This window comes from Chenopodium quinoa, unplaced genomic scaffold (assembly GCF_001683475.1).
Source record: "Chenopodium quinoa cultivar QQ74 unplaced genomic scaffold, ASM168347v1, whole genome shotgun sequence".
NCBI lineage: Eukaryota > Viridiplantae > Streptophyta > Magnoliopsida > Caryophyllales > Amaranthaceae > Chenopodium > Chenopodium quinoa.
The window spans coordinates 5,528,522-5,552,249 of NW_018743574.1; the positions used below are offsets into that span (position 1 = coordinate 5,528,522).

Genomic DNA, 23,728 nt, shown 5'->3' on the forward strand with positions numbered 1-23,728 from the left:
AAATGATACGGACCATAAAGGTTATTTATACACACATTATGTAAAATATCAGTCATAACATTTTTAATCGAATTTCCTCTCAACTGACATACGAACTGATTCAAGTATTTTTAGGTTATTACCTATTATCAATCTTGTGAATACAAATAATTCTAATTACACTTACCTGCATAAAACTGTCCAACCATAAAAGCCTCAGCCCACTTGCTTTTGACACTGTAAAGATCTTTTGCCCACTTTTTATCTCTGACTTTAGGGTATGCTTTCATTAAATCTTCCCACGCCTCCTCGAACTCAGCTGGTATCCGAGCTCCGTCCACGCATTTCATGAACCCATTACAAAACCGCCTATTTGTGTAGCCTTTGATGTTACGCATTAGATGCCAAAGACATAGTCTGTGATGAGCCTTTGGAAATACTTCTTCAATTGCGCTTGCCATAGACTTGTCCCCATCTGTGACAACAGTAGAGGAGTAACACCGCCACCATCCTTTTTTAACCGTTTTAACACCCATATGTAGGTATCTGTTTTTTCGTTTGTTACAAGAGCAACACCGAATGGCATGGTCTTTCTGTGATGGTTCACACCAACAATAACAACAAAGGGTTTTTGGTATGCGTTGACTTTGTAAGTTGTGTCAAATGCAATTACCGACCCGAACGCCTTGTAATCCCCTTGACTAATCCCATCACACCAAAACATTTTTTCTATCCCATTTTTTGGATGACGAGTATATCTAAGGAAAAAATTAGGGTCAGAAGCCGTTTTACCAAGCAAATATGCTAAGACGGTTTCGGTATCACCATCTTTTATCTCTTCTTTCTTGAACTTCTCACAAGCATTATACAAATCTTTCTTTAAGAATCCTACTCCACGTAATCCCCCAGCATTACGTGCAATGTTTCTCATAGTGATAGATGGTTTCACTCCATCAATCAAAGACTTCATATAAATCTGATCGGCTTCACTAACATCTCTGAATGTCCTGTATATTTCAATTCAAATAAAACAGTTACAATTGATGCTCAATTAATCGATTACTTTATTTATAATTATATTTGTTTTAAACAGAATTTAAAACCGACCTTTCAAAATAAACCTGGTTCATGGGGATTAAGGCATGGTTATGCTCAGCCACAAAACTTTTCACATACCACGAATCTTTAAGGTGATCCCATTTGAAATTAATCATTGCAGTACAACCGCATCGAGTAATTGGTTTTTCCTTACGCTTCCTATCAGGTCTGAGAAGGTGTTTCGCTTCTCGAAAACCCTCTCTATTGCACCAAATGATTTGTGAGGTCGGATGGCCATCAAGTTTTCTTAATCTTGTATGCTTACGCCGTATTCCAAACCCCATACACTTGGCATACATCTTGTAAAAATCAATGCATGTTTGAAGATCTTTGAATGATAATCGTTGCATGTCTTCAAATGTAAAATCCTCTAATCTCTTGCCAATTTCTTCCCAAACTTCTAGACCTCTAAAAGCTTTTGGCATCTCATAGTTTTCAGTTTCTGATTCATTGTTGTCATCATCTTCATTGTTATCCTCATCTCTATCATTTTCATCTCCATTGCCACCATGTCCATCGCCCTCATCTCCATTGCTATCATCTCCATTGCTATCATCCTACATAATATAGGTCATGTATTTATAGTAAGATTGTGTTGTTTAGCTGTACATAGTTTATTAAAATATAAAGTAATGACCAATATAAATATAGGACAATTCCATAGTCATAAACTTAATTAATACCTGAAGCCCTTGAATCTCAATAATCTCTTGATTATTTGCCTTGTGGAAAGATTTTCATATACAACAACAAGGAATTTGACGTCAGTAAATGGCCTATAAATTGTGTTTTCTTCTGAGTAAAAAAAAAATAATTTTTGCAACAACACATACCTTAGAATCACAAGAAAGTTGATGTGTATGAGTTTCATCTACATCAGAAAGGTCGTCTTCTACGAAAAAATCCATTATGAGCTTAAAACCTCAAACTAAAAACCAATGTAACATGATGTTCTTAATGAATATTTGAGTCTATAAATTTAAATTTTGAATAAGAAAGTGATCTGAGTATTAAAGGAAATATTTTAGGTAACTAAATAAAATAAGATATTATTTGGAAAAATATATAATATTCCATGGTAGTAGTAACTAAAATAAGATATTAGTATCAATCAATACCACTTTGTGCGTTAGTGGTTATCATATTAGGTTTTTTTTTTTGTTAAAAAAAAAGGAAAAAAAATAAATTAAATTCAAAAAAAATAACTACCTTTTGTAAATCGTGGAACATGTACGAATATAGTATATTTAATGATTTTCGAATATTATCCTTTATGTTAGTAACTTCACAGTTATTCACCCTATTATTTTTTTCCAATAAAAAAGATGTACTATATGTTTGATCAATATATAAAGGTTTTTTTTTTGACGGGAATATATAAGGTTTGATTATAATATATGACGAAGTTTATTCAAACCCAAACAAAATATTGAAATTTATTAAACCGCGGACCCCTAAAAATATGATTGCTTTCAATTTTATCACTTATGAGAACATCAATATGTAGTTAAAAATGATATTGTTGGTCAATACCAATTCCATTTTTATCAAGTATGAGAAAATAAATATGTAGTTAAGAATGTTAGTGTAGCACAATACCAATTTTAATTTATCAAGAATGAATAAATATTAGTTGTGGATATTTAATTTTTTTTATTTGCATATATATCTTTACCATATTTAAAGGATATGTGGTGGAATATTATAATTGTTTTTTTCTTTCTTTTTATTAAAAAAAAACAAATTGAAAAGCAAAAAAATTTACAACTGTCAAAATTAAATTTCTCACATTTACCAAGGGCGGTTACTATTCACTTTCTCTCTCTATTGCACTTTGTCTCTCTATTTCCCTTTCTCTCTCTATTTCCCTTCATCATTAAGCATTCAACTTTGAAAAACAACGGTGCCGGAGCCGGCGACATCGACGACAACCTTTTCGAACTTAAACCCACTCAAGCGTTGTAAGTTCTATACAACCATACTTACTGTAATTTAAGTAAATTGTGTACTTGCATTTCGATTTTTGCATGCGTTTTCTCTATATTAACTATTTACAATTTCAAAATTTAGCCAAATAATGATGTAAAGTGTTATGTAGAAAGTAAATTGGGTTCTTAGGTAATTGATTGAAGATTATAATTAGTTGTTGGATGGGTTAATTTTACGAATAATGATGTCAAATTAGTAGTGATTCTGAACTACAATTGGATCATTTGGGTTTTTATTTTATTTTTTTAGGTGTTGATGAATATAATAAAATTATGTAAAGTGTGTGAATGTATATGTTACTTGATTGGAAGAGTGTGGTTAATTTCATTGCGATGCATAGATTACAATTTTACTTGAATTATGTATGTAGTGTTATTTCTCTAGAATTATACAACTTTTTAAATTTTTTATTTTTTAGTCACTTTAAATTTAAGATTGTTCGAGTGCATTGGTTTAAATTGGGTTCTTATGTATGTTCGAGTGAATTTTGTATGTAGTGTTATTTGTCTAGAAGTATTATGTGGAAACTAAATTGGGTTCTTAGGTATGAATTGTATGTAGTGTTATTTTTTTAGAAGTATTATGTGGAAACCCACTTTAAATTTTATTGAGTAGAAAATAAATCTGATTTCACTCTATAAATGTGAAAGCAGAAACAAGTATAAGAATGTCTTCCCGAAAGAGAAAGGCAACTCCAAGTTCTGCTCCTGCTCCTACGCAAGAGAAGAAACTTAAACCATTCCCTGTTAGAAGTTCAACAAAAGCAAAAAGGGGTACGTTTTATATATTTTGATTGTCCTCATGTCTTCACTGGACATTCCCTATTTTGTTCTTATCATAACACCACATGTCACAATGTTTTTGTAGGCAACTTGGGAACCAATGTGTCACCTAGAGGAATTTGGTGCACTTGTTAAAGGCTTTCCAAGAGAAAAGAAGGAGAGGTTGGAGGCTATGGGATTTGGTTTCCTTTTGCATTACAACACCAAAACAACGAGGAAATCGATGTGCAAGTGGGTTATTGATCACTTTGATCCACCCACAAGAACTCTTGGGGTATATGGTGAAAAATTAGAATTCACACCTACCCATGTAGAGTACCTTTTGGGTTTTAAGGATCATGGGTTTGACATTGATAGCGCAGATTTAGAGGACAAGAATGCGGTTGATGAAGCACTGCATAGGTTTACGACGCTGAAAATTAAAGGAATGGCATCTGAGCTAAAGAAAGTTGGTCATGACGATCTAAACTTTGGTGTAATGTTCACCATATTTCTCATGACAGCTTTAATCTGCCCAAACTTGGAAGAACAACCACCTAAAGAATGGCTTCATCTGGTTATTGAAGAAGATGGTATACGTCACTGGAATTTTGCAAAATTTGTGCTGGATAGTATGGTTATTGCCATAGAAGATTTCAAGTCCCAAGAACCACAAGAGCATTTGGGTGGTTGTACTCTGCTGCTGATGGTATGTATTATGTGCATTTTAGTATGTACTGACCAATTAATGTATATGTGATTACCAAACCATTAAAATACTGTAGTATGATACAAAATCTTCTTGGCCTGCATTATATTAGGTATTGACCAATGAGGTTATAAAAGACTATAATACCATAAAAGCTACTCTGATTTTTAAAAAATGCTTTTGTTATGCATTTTACTAGAAATAGATTAATGAGTATATTATATTGTAGTTCTATTGGTATATTTGTTCATTTTAGTAGGTATTGATCAATACATATATATATGATTGCCAAACCATATAATATATAGTAGTGTTTCATTATTCTTCTTGGCCTGTATTATATTAGGTATTGACCAATGAAGTTATAAAAGACTACAATACCATAAAAGCTACTCTGTTTTTTAAAAAATGCTTTTGTTATGCATTTTAGTAGAAATAGATTACTGAGTATATTATATTGTAGTTTTATTGGTATGTTTATTCATTTTAGTAGGTATTTACCAATACCTATATATGTGATTGCCAAACCATATAATATATAGTAGTGTTTCATTATTCTTCTTGGCCTGCATTATATTAGGTATTGACCAATGAGGCTATAAAAGACTACAAAACCATAAAAGCTACTTTGTTTATAAAAAAAAAATGCTTTTTTTTATGCATTTTACTAGGAATGGATTAATGAGTGTATTATATTGTAGTTCTATTGGTCTGTTTGTGCAATGACATGGGTGTTTACCAATACATGCTTTTAAATATTATTAATACCACAACCAAAGTATGTTACACTACTATATGGTAAGGAATGACCAAATAGTACGTGTATGATCAAATAAGTATGGTATACTAATGTAATGTAAGTAGCTAATATAGGTGTTAACCTATTAGCTTGTTAGTTATTACATAAATATTGTACAGGACAGTATGCATTAAATTGATTGTTGATGCATATACAAGCACTATTCGGTGTGTATTCTCCTCGAGATGGAAATGGACTGTACAACATCTGGAAATATGACTTGCCTAGGGTTAGAGACTGGAATGATACAAATATGAAGACTTTGCACGAATATATCAGCGGCTTACAGGATGGATACAAAACAAGTAGAGTAAGTGTCGTCCTGGATATTTTTTTTGTTTTTTTGTATTTTGATTGTTTTTTCTGTGGCGTACGTTTTTATATTTTCATTACCTACAATAAATATGATAACGTTTTGTGTTGTAGTTGATGGCGGTGATTGACACGGAAGAGGCTCACATAGCTGGAAAAAAGCCACCAGAACATATTCAAGTTGTTGAGAAAGCATTTGACGTCATTCAAGATAAGATTGGTAGATGGGGTGCTGCCATGAACGAGATGTGGAGGTTGATGGGCAGCTTTTTGGCAGACGTCTATGAAGACATGGGTATGCGAAAAAAGGGTAAAGAAAAAGTTGAAGAGGATGAGAGTAACAGTGATTATGAGAAGGAATCAGACCTTGGAGCTGATGATTTTGCAAGTGAATCTGATAGTGAAAAAGAAATAAAAAAGAAAAAGAAGGTGAAGAAAGGGTTGCCTGAGGTATTCACCATATTTATGTTACTGATGTGATGTTATATACATTTATTTATGTTATATATGTATCTTTATGCAAATATGATTTAACCTATAATCCTGTGTGTCATTACAAAAAATTGTAATGTAAGGAGGCATATGAAGATGATGATGAAGAACAAACAGAGGAAGAGGAAGATGAGGACGTACCAAAGAAAAAACCCAAGGGTAGAAAGAAGGGGGGGACAGCTTTGAAGAAAGGTATTCCATTATCATATTAATTGTTATTTATCTGTATGTATATGATCACCAAATTATGATATACAAATACAACGATAATGATTTATATATGGTTTAACCTATTGTTATGTGTGTCATTACATATTTATGTTATTAGTTTGATTTGTATTGATATTATATATGTATATTTATGCGAATATGGTTTAACTTATAATCATGTTTGTCCTTACATTAGTATGTGATATGTCAGTTTATAACTATGTATCTGCCCTCCCTTTTCAGAAAGCATCCAAGAAGGCAGCAGAAGATGATGATGACGAGGAAACAGATGAAGAGGAAAAGGAGGAAAAACCAAAGAAAGGAGGAGAAAAGGGGAAGACTGCTTTGAAGAAGGTATTCACCATTATCATATTAATTGTTAATTATTTCTATGTATATTATCACCAAAGTATGTTATATAAATATATCTTTGTTTTCTTTATAAGTGGTTTAACATATTGTCATGTTTAGCATTACATATTCATGTTAAAGGTTTGATATGTATTTATGTTGCATATATATATATATATTTATCCAAATATGGTTTAACCTAAAGGGGTATATGTCATTACACAGCTTTATGATATGTAATGTGTTAACTCTATGTATACTTCCCTACTTTTTCAGAAAGCAGTGGAGGCAGATGAAGATTCTGAGGAAGAAGAAAAAGATGAGGAAGCTCCAAAGCCAAAACCAAAGGGCAAACAAGGAGCTGTGAAAAGGAAGATTGATTTTGAAGGGAAATAGGTTGAAGAGAAGAAGGGAGTTCCTGGGGCCCTCATGGAAGTTAGCCCCCCCCCCCCACCCCAAAAAAAAAAGGAAAGACATCGGACCAACTTGAAGAAGCGGAAGAGAGTGAAGAAAACAAAGATGCTTCAAGTGAAGATGAGGTTGATGATCAAAGCGCTGAAATTACCATTTCACGCCTGGTAGCTTCAATTGAAAATCCCTACGTACACACTGTTCAAGAGCCACGTGCTGATGATGCTGATAAAGGTGTCACGAAAAGTGATGATGATGTCGAATCTGAAAAAAAAGAAAACTGAAGTTGTGGGACAGGAATCAAGCAGTGTGATAGGGGCTGAGGGTGAAGAAGGTGCAACATTGAAGAACACCGACGCTAACGAGGAGGTGGAGGATGATAGTGGCAATGCAAAAGAAGGTGAGGATGGTGGTGATCAACCTACTGCTGCTGCCATCGATCAACCTCCTGAAGATATTGGTGACCATGGTGAATCTGCTATCACAGGTGGGGATGGTGATCAAGGTGGTGATGGGTCTGTTGTTAGTGCAGCTGATCCAGGTGGAGATGGTGATGCTCCTGATGTCTCTGCTACATGAAGTTAACTATGAAGTTTTTGATTTGAACTGGCATTAACATAACCTAGGTTTGGTTATTACATATTTAGATTAGCTGATGTTGTATTATTGCATTCATGGACAAATTTTTATTTTTATTTGCACAAGTAGTAGTAGTAGAACTATGTTTTTAAAAAAGTATGTATTGTTATATGAAACAACCTTAATGTTTAATGGTTTGGACTCACTGTAATTGTTTTGTGTTTATAGTCCCTTCCCCATTTATTTAACTTTAATTAATTTGCGTAATTAGTTGGAGGAAAATAAATATAAATAAAGAAAAACAACAAAGAAAATGTATTTCCAAATGATTAGCATCTTTAATTTATATGAAAAAAAAGAATCAATCCACAGGGTCTATAACTTAATATAAATACATAAACTAGAAGGAACAAGAAGCAACACAACAGCTTATTTATTTTAATTATTTTTAATTTTGTAACGCCATGTATAAACATAGGACATTGCCCAATCATGTATAATAACAATATAGTGCAGGTTTTTACATGTTAAAATAAACAAGAAATCAATCGACAGGGACTATAACTTAATAAAAATAAATAAACAAGAAGCAGCACAACAACTTTTTTGTTTTAATGTTTTATTTTGTAACGTCGTGTATAAACATAGGACATTGCCCAATAATGTATAGTAACACTATGAAAAGATAGGCTGATTGATGGGACTTGCCCAATCATGTATAATAAATAAATACTTAAATGAATAAATAAATAATTGAAACTTAAAAAAAAATAATGACAAAAAAAATTTAATTTTTTTTTTAAAAAAAAAAAAAAAAGAAAAGGTCTCGAAGGGATTATTAGGTTCCTGTTTTTGCTGTAACTGTGGTAATCTCTTTAGTTATAGTTGGACATAGCTGAATAGAGTACTAAGATTAAGGAAAAAATATTTAAAATGAAAAATTAAAAATATGAAAAGATAGGCAACAATATATTTATTTTTACAACTATATGGATTGTCTATCATTACAATGAGACATTGCCTATTTGTTATCATACAAACATGAGTGAGATTAAAATATATATTATTATATGGTAAACGATAGGCGACAATATAAGGAGAGGTGGTTTAAAAACAAGAGGGAAACTGTAAAAAAGTGTAATATTTTTAGGTATTGTCCGTATTGAAAATAAATCATTACATATTTATATATATACATTGAAAAAAAAAGATTAGCTAATGCTGTCATCCAATATTATATGAAATTGGTAAACAAAAAAAAAAAATTGTTAGCCCGCTCAAGCGGAAAAATCACTGCACAACCTCTTGATGTTGTCATCGATATTATGCTCGCTGGTAAGAAGCTTTTCCAAGTACTTTAACCGTTCAACACGCATTTCACTTGTCTGTTCAATGGCACAATAATAAAGAGAATTAAATTTATTGCTATTACAATAGTGTAACTTTCACAATTAATAAAGTTTCAAAACATACTGTATATGTAATGTCCTTCATGGCCCTGATATCACCACACTCGATGTACTTCAATACATACATTCCACAATCACGACTGAAGAGAGGTAGAAAATAAATTTAACTTAGCAATATAGATTAAACTGATGAATATTTAGGTTAATGCTATGATGTTAGATGGATGTACCCATGTGGTTGCGTATGGACATCTTCAAATTGATGTGAAATAACTGTATAGTCTTTGAAAAATCAACCCAATGGGTTTCTTCGTGTAGCATTGCTAGCATATTTCATATGTTCACAATTTCAAAAACCATTATAAACAAACAACAACAACAAGTGTTTATAAGGCCAACACACAATCAGATAGTTACCATATCCATTGAAAGAAGCATTCGGCTATTAGTATTCTCTTGCGGATCAACGATGTACACCATTTTAGCAAAGACATGATATACCAGTAGGAACCAATTTGGCGCACGTAATTCCGTAACTGGGATGAATATCTGATGAACATACATCACTTAATGTCGCACATACCATTAAACACATGCAAAATTGTACCAAACAAAAAAGGCTCAAACCTGTTCAATCTTGTCGAGATCTCCAAACGGTACAAAGGGTTCAAACACTTTGTACCAGTAATTAAGAGTAGATTGATTTATCATATGCGGGCACCGTTCATCTGATCTCATCACTATAGTCTGGGTGTAGTGTATAATTAAAATATTGTTATAAATCATAATAAATTGACATGTGTAATACTAACTATTGTGATTACCTGAAATATTGCTGGCAATATGAGCTTAGTTGGGTCATTTAATCCCATTACCAAATCATATAAGTACACATTTATCAGCTGCATTTGAAGGGAAAAAAAAAATTACAAAACAAATGACATATAGGTTAACATGTCTATGATCATTGAACTAAGAAGGGTTGGAAGATTACGATATATCATACCTGAGCAGATAGTCTATCTGGATACAAAGACCAAGATTCACCGATGGTCAACCTGATAATTGGTTTATTTTTAGCACAATAGAATTCTTCAGAATGTCGTTCCTTGTGAACCATGATACATATATGTTTCTCCAAGGATGTTAATTGAGATACATATTCAAGAAATAAGGGAGTTGGAGAAGAATGCTGATATTGAAACTGATTCACATCACCATTATCATCACAACTTTGTACTTTAACCTTATTTGTTGGTCCCTGCGTGTTATGCGTAGTAATTTAGATAACAATGAAGCATAGGAAAATAGAGTAATAAATTAATTATGCAATAACCAGTACTGTGTTTAGTCATTGCTATTTAAACAAATCATTTTATACAAGATCACCTCTCTGGTAAATGCATTCGTAATGCATTTCTTCTGCCTCTTTGATTTTGATAACTGGGCCTGAAAGTAATTCTTTGTACGATGTCACTTATTTGGATCAAATAGAGTTGAATATTAAATTAAGAAACATAAAGGAAATATGATTACCAATTCTCCAAGAGTTTGATTATCCTTCTCAATGGAGCACGTTGGTGTTTTTTCATGAACAGGTGTATGTTGCTACAATACACAATTAGCAATACTTAGTAGTCAGTAGACAAATTAATTAAATTTTAAGGAATTATTCATGTCTATTACCTTTTCCACTTGTGCTTTTGATTTGCCCTTATTTCCTTTTTCTGGCTTTGAAGACGGTGAAGCCTTTATCAAATTTATCAAATATAATGACCAAAAAATTAATGAATGTTTACCACATAGTAATGTAATGACCAATATATGAATGAATCATTACCTTTTCTACAATCACAGAATCATCGATTACTTGATTTATTGCTCTAGTCCTTGGCCTCCTATGCGGCCTCTTCTCTGAATTTGAATCTGAGGAAAGCATGTCATTTGATTTGTCATTACTAGTATTTGCTGTTGATTTTGCCTTTGGAGTTTTCAATTTGATGTCAGGGCTTTTTGCCTTTTCTTTTGCTTTTGTGTCCTTCACTGTTTCCTCCTTCTCAATAAGGTCCTTAAGTGTTTCAAGACCCGGCGGAAATTGAGGCTCATTAAAACGGATATTACGAATGTTGAATGAATCAATATCGAAGCAATTAACTTGTTCTTCTTTTTCATAGTCAGTGTTTTCCACCACTTCTAGAGTGTTATCCACATCTAGGGTGTTGTCCACATCTAGCTTTCGCTTAGTGGTTGAGACACGTGTACTAACAATCAACTCACCATTTGGGCTTAGGAAAGGAGACTTAGAGCGATTTACGAGTTGTTGATTTTGATTGGTCGTACCAATTGATTTTGGAACCTTGGACGTACTACTGGATAAAATTTTTATACTAGCAATTTCGGTAAGTAGTGCAGCCAATGATGCCTCCATGTTTGACACTTTGCTGTGAATGTCTTTTATCATTTCCTTATCTTTCTACAAGGAAAAAGCAAGTAAATTTTGATGTTGATGTTACACATGATTCAGTAAATTACAAGTCTTTATCGAGAACATAAACCCTAGATTATTTATGCAATTAATTTGTTTTTGAATAATTTCAATACATAAACCCTATATATATGATTGAATCAAATAAAAATTACACAATTTAATAATTAAATTACAGTACAAATACATATAAACAAATCTGATTTAAGTACACTTACATCTGCTTTCTTTTTAACCATGGTTGGTGTTCAAACACAAAATTCGGCAGCCGCAAAATTTGCAAAGAGTTTTCCGTGTACAGCGATGGAGATGTGCAGCGTTAAAATATTCTAAAAATATTAGAATATAATCTTTTCGAATTTGAAAATTATACTATCTTAAAATCTTTTATACATTAATAATAAGATAAGAAATTAGGAAACTATCCTTTTTATCATTGGTGATTGAAATGTTTTTAAATAATATTTCTTATGTTAAAAGATATCCTAAAAGATATTGAGGCTATTTAATTTAATTTTTTATTTTTTATTATTTTTTTTGACAAGAGATTGAATTTAAATTTTACACAAGTATTGGTAACGTTATTTTCTACTGGTCGCACATTAATTTAAATTAAATAGTAATGTCCAACATAATGTAAGGGCATAACCATTTAATATGTAAGATGTCCATAATAGGTAATGTCCAATTTGTACGTGGGTGAATTCCTAACACACAAACACGATTTGTAATTCGATCTTGAAATTTTTTGGATCAAACAACGTTTCGAAGAAAAGATAGTGCGTTTCTTAACTGGGTTTCTTGAATAACTTAGATTACCAAAATAAATCAAATGTTTTTTGATCGAATACATAAATTCAATGTTTTTTGCATCCGTTGATTTATATTGTACAATTTCTTTACAATTAACACCGCTATGAATCGGGATTGTAGATCTTATCTCGTTTTCTCCATCCACGCACGAATGCAGATATTCTCTAACGGTTTCTTCATCGATGCACGACTGTAATTCTTAATTCCGTGGAGAAATTCTTCGATTGTTGCACAAATTTGAAAGACGGTGAAGAATGTCGATGAACTACGAAGAACTTTGATGATTTTTTTTTCATTTTTGTTTTTTTTATTTAATCTTGTTTTTTTATTTAATTAAAAACTGAATTTATTAAATAAATTTCGAAAATTATAAATTGATTTTTGGAAATAAAGTAATTAAATTTTGGTAATTAAAAAAGATTTTGGTAAATAAAAAAAGAATTAAAAAATGAAAATACTTAATTTAAGGTTTGACCATGCTTAAAAAAAAAGATAAAATCAACCAATGAGATTAAAGTATAGTGATAGTCCATTTGAAATGGACCACTGTAGAAACATCCTATGCACATTTGAAACTAAAAACATTAAATTATGAAAATTTTGGACACTCAATAAGATTCTTTTTTTCATGTATACATATTTATGTGTTTAAAATAATGTGTGTCTGAATGTTTGGAAGAGTGGAATCTTATAGTTTGATTCTCTAGAAATATGTAATGCCTTGCAATTAAGGGTATCCAAAATGAAAAATACTTATCTTGGTACTTAGAAAGGAAAATGTCAGAGGATGGAAGGTGTTATTAATTAGGGGTTTGACGTTGAAACTGAATCAATAGCATCTTCTGATTTGGTGGGTTTGATTAATTTGGCTAAAAATTATGTAAAATTGAAACCCCCAAATTAAAAAAAAACATAAAATTTATCATTCTTTTTGTTTAGTGGAAATTAAAACTTGTCCAAAATGTAGCCCCACATTCTAATTTTACTGGCTCACTACTTACTCGTAGATACTAAAATTGTCGACGTGGACAAACCAAGATCATCTTCTATAAATCCAACACATATAATTATAAATGACCTTATATACCAACCAAGCCTAAGCTAGCTTCGGGGTCCATCAACATGGATGAATGCATAGTGAGCCTATTATTGTATCAAATAATGGTATGTTTTACTATACAAAATACACTAGTAAATTCTATCCTACTATGAACTTATACTCGTAGCTATCATAGGTTCATGCAGAGGGGGACCTTTCACCGGGGCCATTTGGGGTCTGTCCCCGATAGATTAATTAGTTTATAAACTTAAAGAACTAATTTCACTTTTAAAATATTAGGACATAGTGATTAGTTTTAAGCTAGAGGTAAAAGAGATTCAAATACCGGCCCCTCTAACATTTTTGGCCAAGATCCGTTGATGGGTTCATGTTTTCACTAGTACCTGATACAATAAAAGGGAATATGTTTTTATGTGACTTTATAATGATTTCTTCACATTAATGTTTATGACACATAAAAGTTATCTCAATAATATCACCATAATGTGCTTGGCAAATAGTAAAATCCAAATGTGAATTTCATCGCACAGTAAAACAATTAAAACATGCATATGTACTCGGTAATAAATTTAGAGAAGCATCATTATATTTTGTCATTCTCTAGGTGCTTTGCCAACGTTATGCTTTGGAAGTTATAAACATCATATGATTAAAATCCATGGACCATGCAATGCAATGGCTTTTATTTTATTACAGTACTTTCTGTAATATTTTTTTCCCACCAGTCCAAAATTATGTTACTTCGTATATAACTTATGTGTTGGATGTATATTAATATTATATACTCCGTAGTACGTACTTGCTACTGTACTGGACCTTTGTCAGTGTACTGGAAGCTGCTTCCAAGGTGACAACTTAGGAACGAACGAATCCAGGAGATCCCAAAACCCTTTTTTTTTTTTTTTTACTCTGTTTACCCTTTTATTTTTATTTAGTTTTTGGGTTAATTTCCTATTTAATTTATTTTATATCTCACGTATACATTAAAAATAATTTTTTTTTATATCTGGTTAATTCGTGGGTGAATAAAGGGAGTTTCGATAATTAAAGTAATAATACTTTCGGTCCATTATTTATTTAGAATTATATGCGATAAAGTCATATCTTTTACATGATTTTCTAATGAGTGTTCATGAACACTTATTAAAGAGTGATGGCGCGAGAGTACAATTTACCCTGTTTAGTACTGGTGAACAATCGTGCATGCATTCGTGATTTTAACCACCTCAAATTGACTAGGACTAAGGAAGCAGTTAGTATCCCAGTGTCTTGAATCTTGGATCAAGCGCAAGTAGTACAACACTGTCAGGCTTGCAGCATTTCTCAAGTGGAGTAGAGTAGAGTTGCTTAATTTCAGCCAAAGATGACATCTTTCATTCCTTCATCTGAATATCATAAGCCTGCACCACTGACCACCTTCTGTTCTGCTCCTATGTTTTACATTCATTTTTTTTACATCGTTTAAAGGTCTGTTCTCTTCAGCTTAATTTCACTTTAGTTCAATTCAGTTCAGCTTTTAATTTCCTTCACTTATAAACAATTCATTTTAGTTCAGCTCCAATCAATTCAGTTCTGCTCAGTTCAGTAAATCAGAATAGACCCTTATTATTCCGTAATACACATGTTTTAGCTAGGTTTTAACTCGATCCTACAAACAAAAATGTTATCAATAGATCGGGTTTCTCTCCAATAACTAACTAGTCATCATAGACTTTATCCATCTACTCCGCATCCCATTTTCTAATTTTTTATATACACATTACATTCACGTACACTTATTTTTTTCCCAAATGGTAATCCTTGTAGATATATAGTTCATCATACGAATCATGTACACAATAATTTTTTTTTTGACAGACACAGTACATGTTAATATAGACATCCTCACAAAATTTAAGGATACACTTTTAATTTTTTTTTCTTTGAACCAAAAATTCTGATTGGAGTTGCATTTTCTTCGTTGACAGAATGAAGCTTCCCCCCCTGCTCACTTGTTGCATTATACTTGTACAATCCATTTGTTGATAACATAATAATTATATGGTCCATACAAACAAAACAATTAATTGAATGAGGAGCAGCAATTTTCATCACAGGTATTATTTACTTGCGTGCTTCACTTGGCATCTTTTGATGAGAACTAAGTTTTGTATCTTTACTAAATTATGACTGTATCTTTACTAAATTATGACAAAAAGTGTTTATCAACTATGATAGTAACACCTTGTTTTTCATTCTTAATTAATTCCCTTTCTAAAATTAATTATTTTTTTACCGTTTAATTTATCCGTGGTCCTAATTACTGATGTAAAATTTGTTTTTGAAATTAGTAAAACAAAAATCCATCAAGAAGCTTGACAAGAATGATACACAAACTATCTCTTTCCTTAACTTTATAGTAGTACAATTTTTGTAGTTGTTGGGTGATTAATAGATGGGGGTGAGGTCCGCAATTTTGGTGTCGGGGGTAAGAAAGGAAATTTCCTTACTTCAAAACTTTTAAGTACTCTGTATAAATAAACCACATATGAATAGCAATTTAAGGCAGACAAAAATTAATGGTATGATGTACAACAATTTGTACAATGCCCAAGCTAACTCCTGAAGCATTTAATCCACCACATGATGTAGCAATATCTAGCCAAAAGTATCCGTTCTTCGAGGAATAGATTGTTACATGTATTCGGGAGCACTTTGTATGATGATCCTAAAAGTAGCATTACAAGTACACAAATTTTGGTATATATACCCGTATACTGGTGCATATGATATAGTCTAAAACACGTAATTAACCAAGCATTTAATATGGTTACAAAGGACAGGAACCATAAATTGAGTTTACTTTTCAATAACATCCCAAAAGAGGAAGTTTTGTAATATTCTCAAGCAACCAGTTCATACATTATAAACATCTAACTATGCCATGGGCAAGAATGTCTGAGATATATGTACTCTGGAGAGGTGTGTGTACAAGAACTATCAACCACCAAAGCATAACAAAGAATGCCTATCTATTTGCAGATTGCATTATATACAATTGTGAAAACTAACAGTGAATTTTACACGAGTTCCACTGAAGCAATGGATCTTACAGACTCATACTTGATTGAGACGCCTTCCTTTTCTGATTGATAAGCAAGTAAATCTTTGACAAGTTGGCGGTATTTCCTCCTGTATGTGGGAAGCTTTGACATGCTTCTCGCCATTCCAGCCATCCTGCCACAGTGTGACATCATATTGTTATTAACTGGAATTAGTTTCATGCCATACTCCTTAAACATGAAACTAGCATAAATGCAAAGATAATGTGGCAAAATTCTTTATCACCTTAAACTAAATTAAAAATAAATATCTTTTGGGCAAAGAGTTGCAGATAAGTAGTGCAAATAAAGTAAATTCAAATAAGGAAAGTTATCTTCAAATAAGGGCCAAAATTTTAATGATTGGACTAATGAGTTAATTAAGATAAGAGCTTTTCAGGTGAAAAGATCATAGCTTCTATAGCAATTCACAAGAGAGGGATCAAAACAAACACATAATTCACCATCACAATCTAGTTGAAGAGATGCAATCTTTTTTTTTTCGTAATTAAACAGAAAGTATTGAATAGTTCACTATAAGAGATGCTCAAACAAGAAATTCATGGGAAGTGCACGACAGTTAAATTCAGCTGTCAAAGAAAACAAGTTCTAAAGGACTTGACAGCTTCAGCTTAAGAGTCGGGTAATCTAACAAGGATTGCAGTCTTAATAATGTGAGTTCAAATCTGTTGTTCAAATCAATGCAGTTTGACCAGTTCAAATTAATGGCCAATAATTACAGGTCAAAGAAGCAGCAACTTGACCACAATTCAGTCCCAAATATGTGGATTTTATGTTCCTCACTTCCTCGGACTCTATATTTCACCTCAAGTACTCATGGGTCGGATCCTTAACAATTAACACTGACATAGGTATGAACCCTGACACAACAACATGAACAAAAAATATGGGTTATTTTTTTCAAGGAATCAAGTCAGATACTTGGATTCGTACTCATGTCCAACTGAGTTACCTGAGCATGGGTAACTTAGTGCAAAGTAAAGTACACTGAGGATCTCTAGATTCAGGCACCAACTTAATCTTCCAAGGTATATTCAAATATACAACTACACACATGTTACTGCAGATTTTTTTTTTTTTTTTAAAAAAAAAAAAAAACTTATATCACGAGATCAGAGATTCAGAGGTCCTTTGTGGATGGATGAAAGGATGGAATAACTAAGCAATCACTAGGGAAGTAATCTGTATTCTGGAACGGTATTCTTATGGCAATAAGTTTGGCTACATCACTATATAATAGTAAGAACGACAAAATGTGTAGCAATACCTTCTACTAATGCCTTGGATTTGAGCAGCTCTGAGGGGGTCTTGAGGAATCACACAGCCGTTTTCCCAGGCCTCCATCCTCTGGGGATGGCTTCCGAAAAGAAGCACTCTCTCCAGATATTGCATTTCACCATCACCCAATTTCAAAGTCTTGATCTGCTCCTTTAACACCATTAGAGGGTTGAAAAACCAATCTAATAGTCTATCATGAGGTCTATTCTCTTGGTTCACTATCACTTCATCAAGCAGCAGTATACCATCTGCCCCGGCCTTGATGGAACGCAAGAGAGTATCCAAAGCTGAATAACTAGGAAGACCAACTCCAACAATGGGTGCTTCATGGCTGTTCTTTGCCTTTAGCCATTCATAGAGATCAGTCCGGGTTAAAACATTAGCATCAAGAAGCTCTCTGCCTTTTATTTCACATGTACGCATCATGTTTCCCCACACCTGAAAAAACAAAGTTTATACAAGTAATAAGAAAACAGAATTTCAAGAATTTAAATTAAGTTGGTGCAAAACATCAGAATAGATGGTTAAAATTTTTCAGACTGCAAAATTTCATCTATCTACTCTACTTGTAGTGACATAAGAAACTTCACAAGCAAAAGCCTCAAACACTTCAAGCATGCAGATAGGCAGACATAACCAACTTTACTGTTCATGTTGTTACAGTAGTTGCCAGTAAAAAAAAGTTCATAGCCAGTTGGAATTTACAGAGCCTGCATAAATTGCTCTGGCACTACTAATATTTTTTAATGGATTTCTTAGATCGAATAATGCATCAAGTCTGAGCAAATTTGTAATCCACATTTTAAAGCTCCAATGCACAAACAGAATATGAACCAACAAAGTTGTAGCAAGGCAGAGAAACATTTAGCAAAATATTTCTTAATGCCAATGATAGAAGCTTAGTTCTAAATTTCTCATCACTAATTGAAATAAGAAAAAGCAAAATTTTCAACTAACTGGAAAAAAGACAGGAGATAAAATAGTTAAGAGCCAGAAAAGTATACTTGGACCATCTTCACTTCATGTATTGTTTCCCTGACTGATCTAGAAGGTCCCAAGCTAGGCATAAGCATTGTAGGCGGTTCCATGGAAGCTGAGTTGAACCGGTCACCACGAACAGTAAGTTCTGATGAGTTTGTAGCCTGCTTCTTTCTGTATCGGGGCCTGGCTGTCAAAATTTGGAATGATCAATAGACATCCGGATATATAAACCACAGGCAGCAAGAATAGTAACATTTAAAGACTCATATCGACATATAGTAAAGCCAATTAGCAAATCACAGATGATTGGCAGAGCAATTACTTTGGTAGTATAGTTCCTTCTCTCAGGTAAAGCCAATCATTAGTGTACTCATCAAATTCAGCAACCATTGCAACTACATAAGCAAGGCCTCTCCGGAAAGATCTTTCCTATAGTCATAGTGTCATACCAAGATTGAAGGTTATTTTGTACTCAGTATAACTCAGGGCCAAAGTAGAAAAAGTTGAAATGCATTTAATAAGACCAAAAACTTTGAAATACCTGATATACAACAATTGAACCATACAATCCCACAAAAACACTTGAGAAGATGGCCAAAACAATGCTTCCAATAACAAACAAGGGCCACAAGAGAATTGTCAAACCAGCAACAGGGATACAAGCTGTTTCAAGGAAAGGCCCCTGACGACTAATAAGGTCATGTGTTAGGCGCTGCCATCCCTTAAGCAACATTAAAGGACTCTTTATTATGGCGATAGCAGTGTAAGAGGGAACATCAATGATTAGACCCATCAAACCAACAACAATGATTGCCGGTACATGAATAAACCTGCAAAATAACCAGTTTACATTAGCAACAACAATTTAGCCAAAACAAAGACAAGTTATTCATATTATGGTGCACAATCCATGACTTGTATGGGCTAAAAATCAAATAAGGCAAAAGAGAACAAGGCTTAAATACAAATTTCAAAAAAGTTTCATGTTTAGAATATTATAATGCGAATCAGATTAGATTCTGATCAATGATCATCACCCACCTAAGAGTCTGAAGCTCATCCGAGCTTGTCGATTCACGAACCTCCTTCAAGTAAACTGGATATGAATGAATGCAAATATCAGCAAAATCACGGACAACAGTACAGCTTCCTTTGATAGTATCCCATGTTCCATCCTAATTTTTGACAAAAGACAGTTACATGATCAACTCAGAAAGGCAGTAAAATTGACTCAAACCCATATCACACAACAGGCCAGTTTCAGAATATTTACCACAATGCAATGCAGAAATTTATTAGATTCAGTCTCTTGTCTGAAGGCCTCAAAAGCTGAAACCCAAGGAGTGAAAAATCCATATCCCACCCCCACAATTACACTTCCTGCGATACTCAAAGCCAACCAAATAGCAGCTAGAGCTGGTAAACCCAACAAAATTGCAACCTTAAGCGGTACATCGAATCTGTTCGTGCTGTAATCAAGCAATTTACACAAAACAAACACCAGAAACACTAATCAAATTATGCCTCTTTAACCCAATTAACACAAATTAATACAGTAATTAAGGCAGTGCAAATAATTACTCACTTTACAATGGTGTAAAATGTCCAAGCAACATGTACAGGGAATAAACCCAGAATTACTGCAACATTTCCTACAATCAATATCAGTCCAGCAATTGGACCCACCAGCAAACCTACATACAAAACATAAAAAAATTAATCAACTGGATATTTTATATTTATAATTTCTTGATCAACTTACTCAAATTAGCATTTTTATAAATAAAAGTTTAAAGACTAAAAAACCCAGATCAATTTTAGAATTTTAAGTCAAAAAATGAAAAAATATACCAGAAAAAAGATGAAATTAAAAACCTTTAAGAGCGCCTAGAAAAAGGGCAGCACAGAATGCAAAAACCACATATATGATCTTCAAAAGACCTCCCACGTTATTGTTGTTTGACATACTTGTATTTTGCATACTCACTTACTGTAAAAAAATTAGATTAAAAACATCTAAAAATACAAAGTTGCCCAGAAAATAGAAATATATGAACCCAGAAAAAATGGGAATTTAAGAAGACAAAAATTGTTGAATACTAAAACTTGAGAAAGAAGAAGACGACGATGTTAGACGTGACATCCAAGAATAACAGATATACAAAATTAGAACACAAAATAGACTCAAATTGGCAATTAAATATATTAGTCAAATAAATCTGCTAATAAATTTGGAGTAAAATAGTACTCGTATAAGAATATTATATCCTAAAAGATTTGGTAGATAAATAATACACGAAATTGATGAGTCGCTATGATAATTAACGAGTAATAGAAATATATAGGGTACCTGTTTTTTTTGGTTGCAATCACATGAAAATGATTTAATTTGCTGCTAATGCTGTTGTAGTTTCTTCTAGAGAAGGGTTCAGATGGAATTATTCAACAGGAAAAACTGAAAAAGTCCAACGCTAAATTACTTTGACTTGACTCTTTTTATTTTTCAGTCCGTATTTTCTTTAATGAATGCATAAATTCTGTAGCAAAGTACATTTGGAATTCCTGAGTTTTTCTAAAACAAACATCCATTTTATTTCATTTCATTTTATTTCATTTACAGATTATCCTTGATAGAGTATAAAATACGTTTGCGAGCCTTAAGCATCTGCTTAAACTTTTGGTTGAATTGGTCTATTAAAATGGTATTAGAGCCCACGTGACACAAAAGTCACGAGTTCAAATCTCATTCACCCCTTATTTTCAAGTGGAATATTAAACACAGGGTATGAGGTAGGCTCGGGCTGCATCCACACTTCTAACCCTATGGGCTCTCATGTGAGGTGGCGTGATAGAGTATAACACATATTTGTAGGCATAGACCATTGTCTATAAAAATTTTAACCATAAATTTTTTTTAATGCTTAACGATAGAAACTTTGAGAGATAATCATCGTTTAAATTTTTTAGGTCATGAAATTATATTTGAGTTTATACTCTATATTGTCTATAAAAATTTTAACCATAATTTTTTTTTAATGCTTAACGATAGAAACTTTGAGAGATAATCATCGTTTAAATTTTTTAGGTCATGAAATTATATTTGAGTTTATACTCTATATTGTCTATAAAAATTTTAACCATAATTTTTTTTTAATGCTTAACGATAGAAACTTTGAGAGATAATCATCGTTTAAATTTTTTAGGTCATAAAATTATATTTGAGTTTATACTCTATATTGTCTATAAAAATTTTAACCATAAATTTTTTTTAATGCTTAACGATAGAAACTATGAGAGATAATCATCGTTTAAATTTTTTAGGTCATGAAATTATATTTGAGTTTATACTCTATATACTTCTCACCCCCATCATTAATGGACACAATTTAATTTGGTTTTTAACAATATTCAATTTGGTAATGTTCAATCATGCAACCATTTTTACTAGTAGTGATTATTTGTGACAATAAACCTTAAACATGTGTTTCTTAGACAAGACATGTTCACATAAACTGAATTGAGCTGAATTGAATTGAATTGAATTGATTGGAGCTGAACATAACTGAATTAAGCTGAAGTGAATAGGCTCTTAAATACACTTCGTCACTCCGTTATAAATATGATAATGTCTATTGACCATAATTTATGGTGTCATTTTGTTAGAAGAGCCTCATTTGTCATTATTATCTCCATGACAATCACAGTCCACTACCTAATGTCTTTTTCTTGTAAAAAATATCCATTAGACCAAAATTCTATAAACAATTTTTTTTTGTCATATAGAATTAAAGAATTATATAGTTTCCAAAATAAACTCAACCTAGTGGATGAAAATCAAAACTACTTACGGAGTATAAGTTTACGACTTTACCATTATAATTCTTTTTACCTAGTCGTAGTCTAAATGTTCATATCATCATCATTTGAAAAAATAATTAATACGAGTAATTATTAGTCGTATCATCTTCAACCAACTTCAAGGGCAAGTGAAATGAGGACAAGAAGGCTACATTAATTGTAACTGAGCTTATTTGACTAAATAATTTGTACTCACTAATTTGACTAGCTTATTATATACTCCGTAATGATAAAATTTTGAAAAATTTGACATTACTTAATAATGGTGTAAAAATGTCCAAGCAACTGACGCAAGTAAGCAACACGTACAGAAAAAAACAGGCCCAAAATTACTGCAACTTTTCCTATGATCAATGTGATAGCAACAATTGGACTAAAGCGCCCAGAAAACAAAATTTCAAATTTGAAGCAAATTCCTTGATCAGATTACTTAAAACAGAACAGATAAATGCCAAAATAAAGATCAAGAACAAATATCTTTCTTCTCTGAATGGAAGCTGCAACCCCATTACCGCCTCCTAATTTTGTATTATTGTTGTATTTTTAACACCAATAAGGAAAAGTCAAAATCAATTTTTATTCTGTTGTTTTTATTGTTTTTATTTTTCTACATTTTTTTTTTTTTTAATCAGAAGAAAGTCATCATAAATTCATAAGCAATACTTTTGACTTTGACTTCTAGGTTTGGAGAGTATTCCCATTTGGAATTGGGAATCCTCAATTTTATATACTACCTCCGTTACATATTATTTGCAACGATTAGACATTTTTCCTCTCTATTTTATGTCAAATCGTTGCAAATAATATGTAACGGAGGTAGTACTTATGGAGTACGCCATTTTACCCTAACGAAAACAAAGTAGATAGACCTTGCAAATGGGTTGTTCGTGTCGGGTATGGGTCGAGTCAGTTTTGGATTGGGTCATTTTGGGTCAGTTAACATTCGGGTTGGGTACGGTTCGGGTCATTTCGAATATGATTCGGGTCAAGTATCGGGTCGAGTTTGGATCGGGTCATTTCTGGGTCAAGGATGTTCGGGTCATATTTGGGTCA

General features: G+C 32.4%; 2 protein-coding genes across 2 annotated transcripts; both read right to left on the minus strand.

Moving 5' to 3' along the window:
* Positions 1-376: 376 nt before the first annotated feature.
* LOC110682577 (protein FAR1-RELATED SEQUENCE 5-like) lies at positions 377-1,985 on the minus strand. The gene is made up of 3 exons (XM_021858933.1): positions 1,911-1,985; positions 1,087-1,634; positions 377-986 (listed from the first exon to the last, which is right to left on the minus strand). The coding sequence occupies exons 1-3, from the start codon at positions 1,983-1,985 to the stop codon at positions 377-379; spliced, it is 1,233 nt and encodes a 410-aa protein (XP_021714625.1).
* A 14,278-nt stretch (positions 1,986-16,263) lies between these two features.
* LOC110682289 (uncharacterized membrane protein At3g27390-like) lies at positions 16,264-21,099 on the minus strand. Its single transcript, XM_021858595.1, has 9 exons — positions 20,693-21,099; positions 20,403-20,511; positions 20,091-20,286; positions 19,859-19,992; positions 19,359-19,647; positions 19,140-19,246; positions 18,841-19,000; positions 17,826-18,274; positions 16,264-16,673 (listed from the first exon to the last, which is right to left on the minus strand). Exons 1-9 carry the CDS (start codon positions 20,796-20,798, stop codon positions 16,517-16,519), a joined length of 1,707 nt encoding a protein of 568 aa, XP_021714287.1. The 5' UTR covers positions 20,799-21,099; the 3' UTR covers positions 16,264-16,516.
* Positions 21,100-23,728: the final 2,629 nt, after the last annotated feature.

Bases quoted from the DNA above. Each gene is read 5' to 3' on its own strand.
- LOC110682577 (XM_021858933.1), bottom strand. From the start codon at position 1,985: ATGGATTTTTTCGTAGAAGACGACCTTTCTGATGTAGATGAAACTCAT. The intron at 1,635-1,910 runs GTATGTGTTGTT...TATATTATGTAG, and splicing joins AACTTTCTTGTGATTCTAAG to GATGATAGCAATGGAGATGA. The intron at 987-1,086 runs GTCGGTTTTAAA...TGAAATATACAG, and splicing joins AACCAGGTTTATTTTGAAAG to GACATTCAGAGATGTTAGTG.
- LOC110682289 (XM_021858595.1), bottom strand. From the start codon at position 20,798: ATGCAAAATACAAGTATGTCAAACAACAATAACGTGGGAGGTCTTTTG. The intron at 20,287-20,402 runs GTGAGTAATTAT...GCTTGATTACAG, and splicing joins ACATTTTACACCATTGTAAA to CACGAACAGATTCGATGTAC. The intron at 18,275-18,840 runs GTATACTTTTCT...TTGTTTTTTCAG, and splicing joins ATGAAGTGAAGATGGTCCAA to GTGTGGGGAAACATGATGCG.